Source organism: Pseudorca crassidens, chromosome 10, assembly GCF_039906515.1.
Source record: "Pseudorca crassidens isolate mPseCra1 chromosome 10, mPseCra1.hap1, whole genome shotgun sequence".
NCBI lineage: Eukaryota > Metazoa > Chordata > Mammalia > Artiodactyla > Delphinidae > Pseudorca > Pseudorca crassidens.
In genome coordinates this window covers 76,836,553-76,855,401 of record NC_090305.1, presented here as the reverse complement: position 1 = coordinate 76,855,401, position 18,849 = coordinate 76,836,553, and the positions used below count along the sequence as shown (strand labels likewise).

Sequence of the window (18,849 nt, the reverse complement as noted above, 5' to 3'; positions counted from 1 at the left end):
AAATATCAGTTACTGCTATTATTATTGTTGTCATAGTTATTTGTAGGAGTTAGTTATTATTCCTTTGCTGCTTCTTATGGAACTCTCTAAATGCGGCTGAATTCCAAAATCAATTTTATTTTTTTAACTTGTGCTTTCATGGAATGTTACCTACCTAGAATAGTAGAAATAGGTTTACTGCTGCACAGGTACAGAAATGTATCTTTTCCATTCGTGGATGGGGACATCTGGCTTCAGAAGCCCATCTGTTCCCCCTACCTCCACCCCACCATGTTCAGAGAGCTTTTAGAAGCCATTAGGCACATTCCCATTTATTCTTACTTGGGCCTGGGAAAGCAAAATGACATCATTGAAGTGAAAGCTCTGCCCTTTGAAAGCATCACAGCAAAGTTATGGGAGCTGAAATATCTTGAAGGAACCTTTTAGCTGCATCATTGCCATATCCCTTCCTGTCCCTGAGTCTGATTATGAAATTAGGAGACATGTACAGAGAAAGGGAACTGGGATCACCCAGTTTTGTATTGTACCCACTTCAAAGCAAGACTTGCATCCTTGCCCAACAGAGTCATTAGCAATTATGGTTTATATGTCAGTTTACAGCAGTTACATGTATGAGTCAGAATGCTGTGCCATGATTTGCTATTATTCAATTTAAATTGGCTATTGAATGAAATATTTGGGAGTAAAAACTTGGTAATTAGTTTTCAATAGTAAAAACTAAGGAATTGGATATTCAGAGTGAGTTCTACTACCCTACAATTATTTTTAACTGAATTTTTTCATTTACTTTTCTGTCTATTCATGTCAGCAGTCCTTACTACTTCAAAAAGTTTCCACTGATTATTTTTCTGTTTTCTAACACTTAAAAATCATGTGAATGTGAATCTTTTATTTTAGTGTTCTTTTGTACTGCTTGTTTCATTAGATCTGTTTTATATAAACATGAGCAAACATGAAAGGGCCAGTCTATGTAGTCTATGTAAGAACTTGGTCACAAACCAAATAGGATTCTGTAACCATTTCTGTTCTCCAGAGACTGGAGTAAGTCATTGGGAATAAGGGGGTTAGGGACAGGTATAAAATACAATTATCAGTATAAAATTAAGAAAATGGAAATTTACCTGAATAGCAGGACTGTGATGCATAGAGAGTTATTTAAATGCCTCTAAAAGTAAATAGGCAGAGATCCATTCACTAGAGGCCTGAGTACAGGTGAAATTCTGGACGAATACTAATGAATGTATTATCAGGAGTATTTCTGCACCACTGTGAGTTTGTCTGGAGAACCTGTTAGTCCCCTTGCTTACTAATTCCTTTTTTGCTGTGAAATAATAAAGCCTAAATCATAGAACTAAATTTCACTTGCAAATTGCTGGAAGTCTTATTTCTCCAGTGAGATCAAATATGTCTTATGACATGTTTTTCCTTCCACTGTTCTCCCAACTGTTTTTTCTTATTACTGAAATGGTGATGCATTGATATTGGTTCAATTACCAAAGTATCTGAGTACATTCAAGTTCATGGGGCATCACAGATAGGCTAAGTGACTGTGATTATTAGACAGGGTGTTTGATTTAAATTAAAGGAACACTTCCAAGAGATTATTTATAGAGGAAGACAGTTTAAAGAATTCCCATCACCCATGTCATTAATATTTTAGGACCCATTAAAATAAGGAATATGTGGAAAATAAGGACTATGTGCCTTTTATGTACAGGCATCATTGCTACGCTGTTTTCTTCAGTTGGGGTCAGCACTATGGATCCACATTATGGCTGAGAAAACCTTAACGCCAAACCCATTAGGTAAGGAAGTAACAGAAGCCCTCTAAATGCAGTTCAAAAATGTGTACCAAATTCCAAATTGTAAGAAAATGAAAATGTTAAAAATGATTTTCATATTAGAATTACACGGTTGTTAACCACATAAGAAAAATACTTTGAGGTGATATTCAAAAAGAGAATTTCTATCAGATATAATGAAATTTTCTCCCTTTATAAGAACAAAGGAAAAACATCAAGTTCCATTGGAGGCAAGTGTTTAAAGCTTGCATGGAATGAAGCTGTTTACCTATGTTTTGAAAAAGGTAGTAACTTAAAGATTTCTTGCGGAGGGGGAAATTCAGATTTCATATTTTTGTCAGGTATTGGCATCACTTTTTTCAGTTCTCTGATTAATGCTTGAGGTTTTATTATACACTCAGGGAAAATGACTACCTTGACCTAAGATGTACATGTGTAATTCCAATAATGAAAATAGAGGACTTCCCTAGTGGCACAGTGGTTAAGAATCCGCCTGCCAATGCAGGGGACACCGGTTCGATCCCTGGCCCGGGAAGATCCCACATGCCACGGAGCAACTAAGCCTGTGTACCACAACTACTGAGCCTGCGCTCTAGAGCCCACGAGCTACAACTATGGAGCCTGCACACCACAACTACTGAAGCCCACGCACCTAGAGCCTGTGCTTCACAACAAGAGAAGCCACTGCAATGAGAAGCCTGTGCACCTCAACGAAGAGTAGCCCCCGCTCGCCGCAACTAGAGAAAGCCCGCACACAGCAATGAAGACCCAAAAAGAAAATAGAAGTTATCCTTGCAAACTTAGTAACATTGAGATATAAATATATATATTCTATATCTCCGGGTCTCCAGGTCATTGCTAATACTTGCTATACAGCATTAGTTCCAGGAGATGTCTTGTTTTGTTTTGTTGTATCTGGAAATAGCAAACTTTGTTAACAGTATAAAACTTCCACAAGGAGGAGGATTCCACACATGAACTTTAATTACGCCATAGATGCTGTCTAGTCCAGTGACTGATAACCTGTGTTTTCTTACATATACCGCTTTGTTACTTGCTGGGTCTCCCAAACAGCCTTCGACTTTTTGTAAAATAAACCAGCCCCTTCTTACAGGTTGTTTCTCAGGAAAAAATTACAGTAATGAGAGTGCATGTGAAAGTACCTGTAAAGAGCATTATGCTGATTAGTACCTCACAAATGTTTTGTCTTTTACAGCCTGTCAACCAGGGTCGTCACTATCAGAAAGAAATGAATCCACCTTCTCCTTCTAACCCCCGGTAAGAATCATTAATAAGCTAAATTTTTTTTAAGATTATTTAGGAATTGACTGTGCATTTTTCTTGGTTTCATGAAATTGTTTTCCAAACTTCCAAAGGGCTTCCAAAGTTCTTTTCTATAGATGTTTTAATTCAGCCTACTTTTCTTAATCAGACTATGGTCTCATGGTTAATAGTGTAACTAGGTTTAAATAGCACTTCTGCCTTTTACTAGCTGTGGGACTTTGAGAAAATCATTTAAGTCAACGTAATTCAGGCATAATAATTACCTCGTAGTATTTTGGGGAGGATCATATGGACTAATAATACATGAAAAATCCTTAGCACAGTTCCTGTCACATAGCAAGCTCTCTTTAAGTGTTCATTTATTCAGTATTATTCTATTTTCATAGGTGTTTCATCTTAATAGGTCTTTGAAGTTTAGTACATTTTAGGCATGAATTTTTTTTGTATCACCTGGTGCCTTTACATTCATCAAGATAGCTAATATGAGTTCAAGTGGCCATTCTCTTTTTTTGTAATTTCAAAGTTCGTAATCTCAAAATTATTTTATTATTTCAAAAATGTCATTGACACGTGAGTCATTTGACAATATAGAAGAACCTTATTATATTAGGCTCATTAGAGATAAGTGAATCTGAATTCAAGTTTTGAAATATATGTAGTGTTATATGGCTTTCTAAAAATAGCTAAATAAGCTAGTTTATCAGTATAAGTCAATATCACTTTATTACTGTTTATTAAATACCAAGAATTTACTGAAAATCAGTCTATCTTGGGCTCCACCCACAGGATCTTAGTTATCATAAGATTATAATAACTAATTATCTAATTAGTTATTATAATAACTAATGCACCCCATTATCTAAATGCATCTCATTATCAAGCTCTCTCACCTGAGAGAGACAGGCAGAAGGAATTTGTTAAATAAGAATACAGGGCTGTATCGTGGAAGCCAAGGGCAGCCAGGCCTCAGGAGGGATCTGAAACTAGGAACTAGAAAGCAGAGAGGCAGGCAGGCAGTATCCTCACCCCATCTCTGTTTGCTTCTTCCTATCTGCTCAGTTCTTCTAAGCACCAGCTTTCTTTACTTCTCAGTCACATATAGCTGTCTTGAGTTTACATATTACATTTCAAAATACATGCTGAGGCTGACAGTCTATGTCTGAATCCCAGTTCCTACTTTCCAGGAGAAAGAATGTGATTGGCCTAGCTTGGGCCAAGTATCCACTTCTGGTCCAATCAGCAATGAAGAGCCAACCAACCAAGCCATGTAAAATTAACATGGCTACCAGGAAACCACATACGTGGTTTACAGGACTTTTAATGGGGTCCAGAATATTCATGACATAGGTAGAGTAAGTGTTCTTTATTAGTAACCTCTTCTACATGTTTCTGGTCTATATACTTGATCTGGTCATTCTTGCATGTTACCTAGTAGGAGGAATTGTCACTGTCATAATAAATATGATAAGGAGTTGAAAACTGAGATTGTAATTTCAGTGTATATAAAAAGGTGTTTAAACGTTCTTCAAAATAGTTATCTCTTGATATGCGTATATGTCTCTTGCAATCTTGCAGCTCATCTAGATTTGACCAATAAACTCTATCTATATATGAATAAGCTTTCAAGGTAATTGGAAATCCAACTTTGGTCCAAATTATAACAGTCACGACTTGTAAGCTGAGTAAATGAAAGTGATGGAAAGTGATGTTAGAAAGTGGAGCATTTTGTTTCAATAAAAGGAAAATGGGGACCTAATTTTCATCCTACTTCTGCTACTAACCCAGTGTATGATCTCAGACAAGCCTCTCAAACTGTTCAGACCTAATAATAAGAACACCCTCATGTGTAAAGGAAACGATTTCAGTTACAACAAGCTCTCTGAGGTCACTTACAGATTTATGATTTTGTGACTTTGATGAGACTCATTATAGACTTTCCATATGAAAACCAGTTCCACTATTAAGGGGAACACTGCCCTATATAGGAAACATACCTCATATTATTCGATTAACTAATTAATGTTTAGATGTGGTAGTATTGGATTTTAAATCTCTTTTAAAATTTGATTCCCAAAGATAGAACATAAGAAAATTCACCAGCTAAACAGACAGCATATTTTATTTAACCAATTAAATGTTCATTCATTTATGAAAAATTAATCTACATTTTCACATAATAAAATTAAAAGCCAGATTTCAAAGCAAAAAATAAAATGCTGCCAACACCATTTTCCAGCAGGTTATCCACCAGTTTCCTAGAAAATTATTATATGGCTGTTCAGAAAATCTGCAGATTACATGGCTTAGCTCTTGGCTCGTAAATCCAGTAGCTTGGAGAATTGGCAGAAAGGCATTATTGGACCATAAATAAAGAAGATGATAAAATTATGAGGTCAGCATGGATCATCATATAAAAATGGGATAAACTGAATCATGTAATACATGTGATTTAATTTAAAATTGAGAGATATGATTCTTCTTAAGAGTTGTATTATATTTCTTATAAATAGTATCCCATGCTTTAGATCCTACAATACAGAACTTTAAAATTAAACTTTGAAGTTAAAAGATACTAATAATGACTATTGAAAAAATAAGAAATGAAAAGGTAAGTCTCTAAGTCTACCCTCTTGAATAAACAAGCATCTCGCCTGAACCTTGTTGAAAGTTTGGTGTGCAGAAGCTCTGAGCAACACATGAGAAGCAGGAAGGCTCTAGATTTCCTGAATTAAGTGTTGTTGTGATCAAAATAATGCAAACATGACGGGGATCGGGGACATGTGTGTGCAGGTCCTCCAAGAGGAGAGTATGATGGTGCCCTTTGGGAGGTGAAATGGCCACGTTAGCGTCAGTGAAATATCTGCAACTACTCCAGAGACCTAAGAACATAAGATTTGTAAATTATATGTACTCATACCCACATATGTACATATTTAGAGAGTCAGCTTTCAGTTAGCTTTATTAATATAACAGAATACCAGTATCCCCAAGCTTTATTAATATAACAGAATAACCAATATGCCCAGTCTTTTATTTACATTTTATTCTGGAAAGATTTTTATTTCTGTACCATAATTACCTTCTTAGTTTTATATACTGATGAGTAAAGTTAAAGATAGTATGCAGTCCACGAAGCAGACAAATTTGTGTTTTGAAAAATTATCTCTAGGGTAAAAATGGCTAAAACTCTGCATATATTCGTATAGTGGTTTCCTTAGAGTAAAAGAGTTCACTTGCACTCATAGGGCAATGCTTGATATTGGACGGAGGGTGGGATACAATGTTAGTCATTTCCTGAGAAGTTTGCAATCTGGGGATTGAAATACACATGGTTCACCAAATCATATTCCCTTGTGTGTCTAGATTTGCAACAAAGCCATTTCCCCTTGCTTTGGTAGGCATGGGGGACGGGGGTGATATTTCCCACTATTTTTGCCTAACATTCTGATGGACACTTAGCATCTCAGTTGCTGGGGCCCTTGCTTCCATTGTTCACCCACACTGCATCGTGGGGCACTGACAGCTTGTATGACAATGTGCAGAAATGGCTAACATAATCTAATACAATTTAAAGGAGTGTTGGGAGGAGGAAACAATTTCACAGTTCATTCATGTTGAGTAATGTTTCCTAGCATGTAAACTTACATGCTGCCAAACCGAGCAAAATGGATGCCGTTCACAGTCTTCAGTCATTTATTTTAAAATGCCGTCTATTGGTTTGCAGGGTTTAGAGCTGTCCCTTAGGCACATCTACATATGTGTTCATGTAGATTCTTCAGAACAGCTCAAGATATTTTTGCTCAGGAACAGGTTTTATAAAGTAAGCTGTGATTACATTCTGGTTGTCTGTTCATATGGATGGACTCGATAACCAGTCTTGCGTTTCAAATGATGATTACGCTTGCTATTTTTATAACTCATTGGTAAATTAAGGGGGGAGGAGGGAAGGTGGTCAAAGGCTCTGTAAGGTTCCAAATGTTTATGGAAATAAACAATATAGAAAATAATTCTAGACTGACCAAACAGTCATGAACGGCATGGTTTTCTTTCTAACCTGTTTGCTTTATGATTTAACATTTATCCATAATTTTTTAAAATGTCCTGCAGATTGTGTTAGGGCTTGAATCCTTTGCAGCCTTGCCACATGTTTGTGCGATATGAACATACTTATAACTATCATTATTCGATAAATCCCTGTAGACTTTGACAGATGATTAATAATCACTGACCTCGATTCACACTGCCTCAGCCGGCCTGACCGAGGCGAGCTGGCCTGTCACTGTAACCTACAGGCACTGCTCTGGACTGATCACGGTGGCTTCATTTATCTTTTCTCTCCAACAGTCAGGAGATGAGCTTCTCTTCTATTGCTTAAGGTTTTTTTCCCCCACCAACACAAGAGAGAGAAAATGTATAAACAAAATTAAATACAGAACTTGTATGTCATTTTCATCTTCAAATGATTAAGTTCGGATGATTTTAAAACAAGTCATATTTTTAACAAATATTCCTCCTTAGACCAAAGCACAACAGAGGTTTTCCTGATTAACTGTGCACACGGTTTCTCTAAATGTAGTGTTGTTGTTTTCTACTACCTATATTTTGGCATTAAATCTTAATGATTTGTTTGTAAAACCAAAGGCATCAGTTTTTACTTTCATCATTTCTATTGTTAGGTTTACCGAGGAAAAGCTATCCATATTGGTGCCTCTCGTTTCATAATCCCCTTCCCACAAATTCACACCTGCTCATTGTAGGGGAGTGACTTTCCATACTCAGATTCCTCAGGTCTGATATAAGGTCCTTGACTGAGGACCTGTCATGCTGTTTTCCAGGTTCCCTGGGGACAGAATGGTGTCTCTCCTCCCTGTGATGCTCAGCACAGCCTGGCTTGGGTAGGGGCTCCATCAGAATGTGAGCTGAGGGAGAGAGCAGGGAGGTATGCCCACATACCATGGAGAAATGAAAATCTTCATCCTAAATATTAACCAGTTAAGTTTCAAATATTTTCCTACATCCTTGCAAGAGTTTCCCCCTTCCTTTTCTGAAAATGGAAGGACAATGGTATTGCTTTATCCACTACCAGGATAAAATTGTGTTTTGTGAAAGACCCTTGTTTGGACAGAGTTTAAATCTGATTTTCATGTATGTTCCACTCCCTGCCAACCCAGAGATCCATAGACACTGGTAACCATTAGAATGGCCCTAATCTTTAATACATAATATAATATGTATTATTTATACAATCTCTTTAATAATAGCTTCCAATACCTTCTATATTCTAATGACTCTCAAAATTATATGTCCAATCCTGACCCTCCTCTGAATTTCAGACTCATCTCTCCAAGCTGCCAATTTGACAGATATCCAATCCACTTGGATCTCTAATGTATACCTCAAATCCATTGCCAAACATAACTTGGTTTTCTCTCCCTCTACACACATCTGTTCTTTCTTCAGTTTTCTCCATCTCAAAAATGCCACCATCATCGCGCTTTTACTCAAGTCAGAAACCAAGAGCATTCCCTGGTTTCTCTCTCTAACCCACCCACGTCCAGCCTCGGAAAGTTGTACTGGTACACCCTCCAACCATAGCATATGCCAGGTCCAGCCAGTGCTGTCTCTTTACTGCTACAATCCTAGCCATGTTGCCATCATCCGTCACCCGAACAAATACCATAGCTTTCCACCTGCTTTCTCTGCTCCTTTGGCCCCTACAGTCTATTCTCCACTCAGCAACCAGAGTGGTATTGATACACTTAAACGGACCTGAAGCGTCCCCCCGTGTAAAACTTCCCAAAGGTTTCCCTCTGCTCTTAGGGTCAAGTCGTGCTCTTTATCCTGAATGCCCACCACTCAGACGGTGTTCTGTACCATTGTGCACCTTGCTCACTATGGATCAAATACCACCGTCCTGCCTCATTTTCTCAAATACTCCAGGCTTGGTTTCACCATAAGAGCTTTGCATGAGATGGCCCCTCCGCCTGGCATTCCCTACCCTAGAAAGGACATAGCAGCCTCTTCCTGTCTTTCAGGTCTCCATCTAAATGTCGTCTCCTCAGAGAGCCCCTTTCTTAGCATCCAACCTGAAGTAGCCCCAGGCAGCCTCATTACATTATCTTTTTCGTTTTTACCATAGTACATTTCACTACCTGATATTTACTTGCTTGTTTCTTGTTGTCTACACACACACACACACACACACACACACACACACACACACCCCTCCAGAATATGCTAGAATGTAAACTTCATGAACATAGGACCTTTATCTCTCTTGCTCACTATATCCCTAGCTCCTCAAACAGTGCCAGGCACAAAGGAGACACTCAGGAAATGTGTGCTGAATTCATTAAATCTCACCTCACAAAAATGACTTTTCCTCATCTCTCTACACTAGCTACATCGTTGCGTACTTAACTGTTAGCTGGAACCCAGGAGCACCTGTATACTTTTCTCCCTTGAGGGCGTCTGGAACCTGGCCCTGTTCCCACTTGTAATAAATGAAATCTCTTTCATGAATTTGTTTTAAATGATCCCTCAGAAGATATGCACAATCTAAAGTGTCTGGCAAATGTATCATTTTAAAACTTTAGAGACTTTTGTATTGAATTTGAGAATTTTCTCTGTATTCTTACTGGAAGTTGCTTATCCGTATTTGCCTATTCATGCCCATTTCATGGAGTGAGGGTGCCAACGGCTAGAAATCTGCTTGGGTTGGCACTGCTGTCGAATGTGTACTTTACCCTCACCAATTAACAGAATCTGGATAAGCAAATGGAAATGAAGAAAAAGAAAAGTATATATGTATACAGAGAGAGAAAGAGAGAGGACGAATCTGAGCCTATGGTGCAGGTACCCTCTTGACCCAAGTGACTCCCTGCCCTTCATGCTTCTGGAGGGGTCCTCGGTTCAGTGGTCTAAACTTCACAACAGACTGTAAAAACACCTGTACAAAGAGACTCAGCTGGGCCCCTTTCCTCCCCAGTCTACAGCAAAGGCCAGGCTTTAGCCTGTCTAGCCCTGCCCCAGTGAAAACCCAAGCTAAAGTCACCCTTGGTAGCAAATGGAATCCCTGGGGAATCATCCTGCTTCTCACCTCTGACCACTCTGAACCTAGGCCCCCACCCTACACAACTTTAGGACCACCACTCTCCTTGGGTTTCAGAGGACCCAGCAATTACCAACAGGGTCAGACAGCTGGCAGTCCCTGCCCCATCCCTTCTCCTTCCTCCTCTGCTCTTGGCACTTGGCCTACCCAGCCCATTTTCAGTCCTGGTTTGATCATTTATTCTACCAGGGCCTATTAGCTCAAGAGTGCATACCTGCTCAAATCACCCTGCCCCAGGCCCTAAGTACTTGTCACCCCAGAGAACTGGGTACCACCCCTACCCACTGGACCACTATTTCTTTGTATTCACGCTCTCCACTTGTTCATTCTGGCCCTGGCTGCCTGGGCACCCGCCAGTCCCCTCTGCAGCTTCTCGATTGAGTTGCCTGCGTGCTCTCTGACCAGGTCTGTCAGGCCACTGGGGCTTAGCTCTTCCACCCGAGTCTCCTAATTTTCCAGCTGTACTCCATGAGAGAGTCTTCTGCCGTTAGGGCTGAGGATATACTCATCAATATTTTAGGTATTGTTATGTTTTCCAAAATTACAAATTCACAAAACCCATTTGCACAAGAGTTTCAGAACAACAGATTGCATCTTCTCCTCCCACCTCCCCCAGGCTTCTACGTTCGAAATGATGGGTCCCTGAAGAATCTTAGCACTTTTAACTAGCAAAATGTGGGGCTCCTGCGATTACCCAGGCCTCCCCATTCACTGTTATCCATCCATATGATGAACTCAGATTATCTTTGGCCCAGGGTCCCGTGGAAAGAAGGTAACTACTAAAACAGTTATTTACCATTCCAACTTTTTACAGTTTCAGCTTTTAATTAAAAGATTCAGCTTCCTCTTCTAGAGTAATGAGCACCTTTTAAAAAAAAATCGAAGTACTAATTCTAGTTTCTAACATTCACCTCTATTCTGTCTGAGGGGGAGAAGGGAGGAATGCAGGCTGAGGTCCAGGATAATGACGTGAACCTAAGATATGGAAGACCATGATTATGGTTAGATGGCCACAGCCAGTCACATCCGTAGACTCACTGCCTCACCACTCACTTTGTAACCTAACGCAGAATAGCTTCCCTGGTTGTTTAAACACGAAATGAATGAGAGTGTGTTGCAGTTCATACCTTCAGTAACATTTAGTGAGTATTTTGAAGCACCTACTATGTGCAAAGCACCGTGGAGAGATGACTTTAACATTCCCCCTGCGAGCTTGCAGTCTCCCAGCACAGGCAGTCCACACCCTGCATATCAACAAGGCTGTGTGTGAATGCTTTAAGAAAGGTGCCTCGAGGTGTGGGAGCATGGACCAAGCCTGGCACACAGAAATCACAGCCTTTTCCAAACCCAGTACCCACTCACAAACTCTGCTTTTGTTGGCAGTTGGTTCTACTTCTTCCCTATAATTCTTTTGTTTCTCTTGTTAATGAAAAACATTACATTCTGAAATTGATTAAAGTTAGAACACATAATTTTTCGCTCTAGCAATATATTATGTTTACCGGAGTTTACAGCTTCATATTTTGCTGTTCATTACCTCATAAAAACCCACTCGGTATAATAAATATCATACAAGTCAAACGTCCAGCCTAATTTTAAAATTTCTTGAAGGAGAAAAGGCAAACAACTTTTAGCTCATTTGATTGGATTAACACTAACATTATTGTTCTATTGACTCTTGTCCATTGATTTTTAAAAGCCTTTAGCTCCCTTGCCATTCAGTAAAGACAAATCAGATGCACTTTGGTGCTTAGGACAAGAAAATGCTGTTGGGTATTGGGTGTATGCATGGAAGAAAATTATATATGTGCTGAAACAAGACTGGTTAGAAGGCAGTTTCTCATATTTCAAGGTAAACGACTTGTGTGCTTTTGACTTTTGAGGCAATAGTGTCCTTTGTTTTATTATGTGAAAGCTTGGATTAGTAACAAGTGAAGCTAAATGGTGACTTGTAGATAATGAACTTTATGGCTTAAGATGAAAGGAAACTAGCTAGAATTTTACATATTCTCATGTTTTTCAGTTCTTAATTCTCTTTATTGGCAGGACTTATAGACTAATAAGCAACTGAATTAAAGCAAGAAATGAGGGGAGGGTAAAATATCTTCTGTTGAATTAATAGTGAACAGTTTTTAAACAGCAGAACCATTTGTATTATCAAAATAACAAGAAACCTGAGATCTGGCCTGGCCTGAGGTTAATCAAACTCATGATAAAAATGAAGCTCTCAGCTTCAATAAAATCACAGTGTGGCTTTCAATTAAGTAGTGATGTTTATGCTAATGAAGTCCTGTCTTTGAGGGGGGCAATTCATCCTAAACTACTGGATGAATGGCTTTTTTTTTTTTTTTTCCATATCTTTTTCTGTACATCAAGGGTTTGGAGGTAGAAAGAGAGAATCTATTCACTGGCCACTAGTATTGCAAGAAAATTCCATTTTGGTCAGTGTTTTGACTTGGTGAAGGGTGCAGTTACTTTGTATTTTACCATTTGCCCTCTTCCGACCTTTTTCACAGTACTTTTATTGAAACCTGAAATTGCCTTCATTTTGGAAATACTATCAAGTCACATTAAGAATCCAGAAAGTTTTGGTTTCTCCTGCTGAAATAATGGAAGAAATGGGAAACAAACAAGAACACCACCCTTGTGGCATTCTCTAAATTTGCTTGTGATATTTTAAATTTCAGTGCTAGCCAAAAAGAAACATACAGCAAGGCATACCGTAAATGAAGATATTATGTATTAGAGAAGGAATGAATCTGTCACTTTGACGGATTGTGAGGCAAAGAGCAGATTAACAGATTACTCATAGTCAGAAGGCAGCTCAGCTTGAAAAATGTGCAGGAAATGATAAGTGCGGGTTTGTGCTGATTTAATGATATTTTTAAACTACAATAACACTGTGGTGGTATAATATAATAAAGCACTTTGCTTGCATTTTTAAATCATCAACATATTTCCAGTTTGACCTTAAGAAACATTTTGGACCATTCTCTATTAAAATATGTAGCTTTCAAATTAGAAAAAAAAGTACCATCTAAAATATCACAGCAACGACCTTACAGGAAATATTGTTGGCTTTTAAAATCAGTTATTTCCTAAACTAGCATTTATGATACAAATTTTAATTATGTTTCAAGCACCCTAACAGCACATGTACTTTCTCTTTGGGCATTTAAATCACTTACAACAAGAAATTGTTATCTTCTAACAACCATTTCCAGTGAAATGCTTCATAGATGGCACTGATATGCCTTCATATTTCCATTAAAGGTTTTTAGTTTTGTGGTTAAGATCATGGAGTACTTATGAATAAAACTATTATATCTACCCACAGATAGCAGATAAAAGTAGTTCAAATTTGAATTGAGTACTCTGAGTCATAGCAATACATAAGATAAATAACTTGCTTTATTTTATATTATTACAAATATGTGTCAGAAAGCAAAACTTTTTACGAGGTTTATATTTTTATATAAAATAAAATTGGAATTTGAATATCTTACTCTTAGTTAATTTGACAGTGATGGACTGCCATTGTCAAGAATTTGCAGAGTAAAATTTCTATAATGCACTTAAATGGTTTTTACTCTAGCATCTTCATATTCAAAATCTAATGTAAGGCTTCACTTGTTTCATATTATCTTCTCTCAGCTCACCAATGATAGCTTTTTTTACATAATTAGGTACAGTGTAACTTGTAAGGGAGTAAAATATATTTTCTATCTGAACACTTGTATCTAACCCAAGTGCAAATAAATATACCAATATTGCATGCCCAGGGCTTGAATCCCAGATATGATTATGGCTCACGTTATGTTTTACATATATAGTGAAGACTTTCATTCATCATGTTTTGTACATTTCCCCTCTTCTAATGTTAATACTCTCAACTTGGGGTAAATAAAAAAGCTAATGTAAAAATGTAGTCAGTATTCTTCTTGAAAGAAATTCTGAAATGTATTGAGCAAAAGTTGTTTGCATGATTTCTGGTCTCCTTGCATATTTATGGTCTGCAGTAGTTACTAACACAATTTGCCAGATAGTCCCAGCTGTTTCAACCCCAAGCACATTGTTGGATTGCATTTCTAAGTCCACTTGGTTTTGTGTGGACCCAATTAGCCCAACTAGTTCTAGCCAATGAATTGTGAGAAAGATGGCTTATGTTGTTACTTGGGTGGAACATTTAATTGCAGGAATGAAACCCTCCAGAGTTCTCTTTTCCTCTGACACCTACCAGAAACATTCAAGATGGTGGTTGTTTTGTCAGCCTGGGTGCTGAATGACCATGATAAACAGAGTTCTCCTGCTCATCTGTTATGGACATTTAACACGAGCAAAAAATAAGCCTTTGTTGTTTTTAAGCCACTGAGATTTGGGGATTGCTTGTTAGCATATACTTTCATATTTGAAGATTTAGAAATTGGTTAAAATTGTTGAGCTCAGTATGTGACTCATTGGCATATAGTAGAATAAGTGGTTTTAGGAAGCGATATAGTATTCTGGTTAAAAGCACAGTCAATGGAATTAAAATGCCAGATCTGTATCCTTTATTTCTCTAAACCTCAATTAGTTTATCTAAAATAGAGGTTATATTTTACTACCTACTTTATAGTGTCATTGTAAGGATTAAATGAGATAATATGTGTAAAGAGTTTGGTGCAGGGACTGGCACATGTATTTTCATTAAATGGTAGAAAGTGGTGGTAAGGATATCATTAGGAATGTTAGGAATAAAGTTTCCCAAAAAATATCACACTTTGAGAGAATCAGACACTCCTAGAGAGTTTGGAGATTATCAAGACGATTTAACCCAACATCTCTTCAAGAGTCATCTCTGCACATTTTTGCCAAGGAAGCAGGCTCAGTGCAACATAAGGCAGTGTTTTTCATTACTGAGCATTCCTTATACTGAGCTGACATAGGCTTCCCTATAACTTCTCCCCACATGATACCCCTTGAAATTTTTGAATATTGCTTTTTTGTTGTTTAATTTTCTCCTCCAGCCTCTAACTTTTCCAGTCTCAAGCCCACTTTGCCATTCCTGATCCTGGCATAGTCTTAATTGCCTTCCTTTGGGCGTCTTTGAGTTTTTCAAATTGAGATCCTCTAAATTGAATAAAATCACCGAGTAGTCCGGACTACAGTTTGGCCATTGACTAGAACACTGTGTGTATTACTGTAGCTTGAATCATTTTTTTAGTCCCCATATCCCTCTAGTGGCTTATCTTTGGCTTTTGGTCACCTAAAACTATCACCGTCTTTCTCCTGGACCATTGATGCAGCCTCCTAAGTAGAATCCCAGCATCCACATGTGCTTTTTCACCACAACCCATACCCATTCCCTACAGAGTGGTCAGAGTAACCTTTTCTAAACACACATCTGACTGTGACACCCCCGTATTAAATCCCTTCAACGACTTTCCATTGCTCATAGGGTAAAAATCAAACTCGTTCAATGGCCTGCGAGGCTTGAGCGGCTTGGCCCATGCCTGCTGGGCCAGTCTGATTTCGTACCATTTTCCTTCTGGAGATTTGTGCTTTAGATACACTGGCCTCCTTTCCTTTTCTCAAATGTGCCTGCCTCAGGGCCTTTGCCTACTGTTCCCTCTTCCTAGAATGCTTTCTCCTACCTTGCCTTCCACCTTGACTGGTTAATACCTGTTCATGCATTAGATTTTCTTTCAAGTGACACTTCCCCTAGGGAACCTTCAAGTCCCTATCCCTGTGTTCTCATAGCACCTTTTAACTTCACAAAACTTATACATTTTTGTGTGATTATCTGACTGATTTTGGTCTCAGGCTCCACCCTGTAAGCTCTAAGAAGGCAGTAACTCTATTTTTGCTCACCATTGCATTTCATGCTAGGATCTGACACAAAACTGGATCTTGGTAAATACTTGTGAAAGAGATATTGCTGTCTGAACCACTTTTCTTGACTATCAAAATCATGCTGAATCTCAAATCTGTCATCTAACCTATTCTCTCTCTCGGCTCAAGGTCTTCCATAAATTTGAAAAGTATGTTCACCGTCCCTGCAGAACATTTATTACAGATATATGTAACATATGTACAAAATATGTACAAAAATAGATCATAGCTGAATATAAAGTCCTTTGGTCCGCCATTAATGATCTTCCACCAGGTTAATATTGATCAACAGCTGATATAACGTGATATGATTATAGGGAAGGAAAAAATCCTTTTTTCTTCTACCCTCATAGATTCTGCCCTGAAAATTAAACTGACAAAAGACAGATTTACAAAAGGAAAGCATACAAATTTTATTTATGTGTGCAGTGCACATACACAGGGGAGAAACTCAGTGATGAGTAACTCAAACGGGTGGTTAGAACTTGGAGCTTTTATGTATATATATCATCTTAACAAAGAACAGTAAATTTGAAGACGAGTGACAAGACAAAGGAAAAGGGGTTTAGGCTTTTAGGAATGGCAAAATGGGAGGGTACATATATGGGGGAAAATAATGGAAGATAAGGCTTTGTTTTAGTAAAGTTTGCTACGTAGATTCTTCTCAGTGCTCTCTCTGGCCTGATAAGAGTCTCTGGTGATGAAGTCATACCCTGTACCAGCAAGGGCACCTTCCTCACAGTAAATTTCATGTCCTACTTTTAAGTAGAAAGGGGGAGATCAGAGAACCCTTCCTGAGTCTGTTGTTTCTCAAATGTCTTGAGCTCAAAATAATCAAAATGCCAAAACAACATCTTTTGGGTGGTATGTTTGGAACCCCTACATGATGAATCTAAATTATTTAAATTTACAAACAGGCCAATATTGTCATGCTGTTAATACATGATAATTCATTCACTAGCATATGATTTCTGGGATGTTATGATTCACAATCATGTGCAGCTATCCCACATCATTCGTCCATGGCAGACACTGCTAGTGGGTCACAATCCTCTTGCCCCTGGACCCCATCATAAACTTAAAATCCTTCTTAGTAAGGTACTCCAGACAATACCATCACTCACAATTAGCATGGGATTTATGATCCATTTGTCTTCTTTGAACTAGAATTTCCATTATTCCTTTAGTCAGCTAGATTATCGAGTGGAATTTATTCCTAGCCTTACCTAACTCTGAAATTATCACCTTACCAATATCTCGTACTCTAAAAGTCATCCTCCATCTTCTGTAAAACCTTCCTTGACTGAAGTGAGATTAGGACTGCTTCTTCTCCACAGCCCTGACTCTGTTCTCCACATCAACCATGATTAAAATCCTACAACATTAAATGACAAGCATGATATATATTTTTTTAATTATTTATTTATTTTTTGGCTATGTTGGGTCTTCGTTGCTGTACGCGGGCCTTCTCTAGTTGCGGCGAGTGGGGGCGACTCTTCCTTGCAGTGCATGGGCTTCTCATTGCGGTGGCTTCTCTTGTTGTGGAGCACGGGCTCTAGGCGCGCGGGCTTCAGTAGTTGTGGCTCACAGGCTCTAGAGCGCAGGCTTAGTAGTTGTGGCACAGGCTTAGTTGCTCCACGGCCTGTGGGACCTTCCCAGATCAGGCCTCGAACCCGTGTCCCCTGCATTGGCAGGCGGATTCTTATTCTATATTTTTAAATTAATTAACATGAGTTCTGCCTGTAATAATGGCACACTTGGTTGTTTTACACTGAACTTCCTTCTGAGAACAACCAGAAAAGCCAGACAAAATATGAGAATCATCTGATTGAAGCCGTTGGAGAACTTCCAAGGCAGTGAGAATTTACGGAGCCTTGCTCCAAAAGAGAAGGGAAGCCAGGAAAGGCAGCCTGCATGTTATGACACTTTCCTCAGGAAAATTCCACTTCAGAAAGTAGTAGCTGAGAGGCTGAGGAGCTGAACATAGCCTTCAACAGCCTCATGGGCTTGGGGGACAAAACTTGGAATTCAGGACCTATGAAGAGAAGAGGCCATAGTAAGCTCCAAAGTGCTACACCCTAGATCGCAAAATTAACCAGAAATAGACCAGCTCTCTGGAAGACTCAATACACATTTATTTTGAACCATTCTACTTGCTGATAGCCCTCTGACCCTACCCTAGTTGCCTGCCAGAAGCAAAGCAATCACATCTAGAGGAAGAAAACAATTGAAATAGAATGTGAGCCCCATGTATAATTTAAAATTTTCTAGTAACCCATTTAAAAATTTTAAAACAGGTAAAATTAATTTTAATAATGTATTTTATTTAACCCAGTATATTCAAAATATTATCTTTCAGCATGTAATTGTAGAGGAAATCGTTTTCACTACCAGCTTAGGTTTGAGTGATGGGATCAGGCAGCTGTGAATTAACTGACAGCAGATTAACAGGAGAAAAGGTTTATTACACATGCATGTAGAAGCATTCAATAAGGAATGGCTCTCTGAACGGCCAGGGGTAAGGGTTTATATAGCAGCTTAATAAGGGGGGATTCGGGAGTGAGTAGGGCTTCATGGGGAAAGGATTGAAGGATCTGATAAGGCTTTGTTTACACAGTTTTAGTCGCTTGAGGTCAGTTGCCTTCTTGACTGGAGACTTTCCCAGAGTTGGGGGTTTGTAGCAGCTGATTCTTGAAAAGCTCTGCTTTAGTCAGGTAAGGGAAATTCAGATAAGATTTATTTCTGCATCTGTCCATATGTTTTCAATTTAAAGCAGTCTTT

At 38.5% G+C, this 18,849-nt stretch overlaps 1 protein-coding gene across 12 annotated transcripts in view; it reads left to right on the top strand.

Annotated features, from left to right (window-relative positions):
• Positions 1-18,849, top strand: part of CFAP20DC (CFAP20 domain containing) — a 266,604-nt gene that overhangs the window by 212,662 nt on the left and 35,093 nt on the right. For all 12 annotated transcript variants that reach the window (XM_067754980.1, XM_067754977.1, XM_067754978.1 and 9 more), the window contains one exon: positions 3,019-3,080. In XM_067754980.1, coding sequence (XP_067611081.1) covers positions 3,019-3,080 — 62 coding nt within the window. The remainder of the gene's footprint in view (positions 1-3,018; positions 3,081-18,849) is intronic.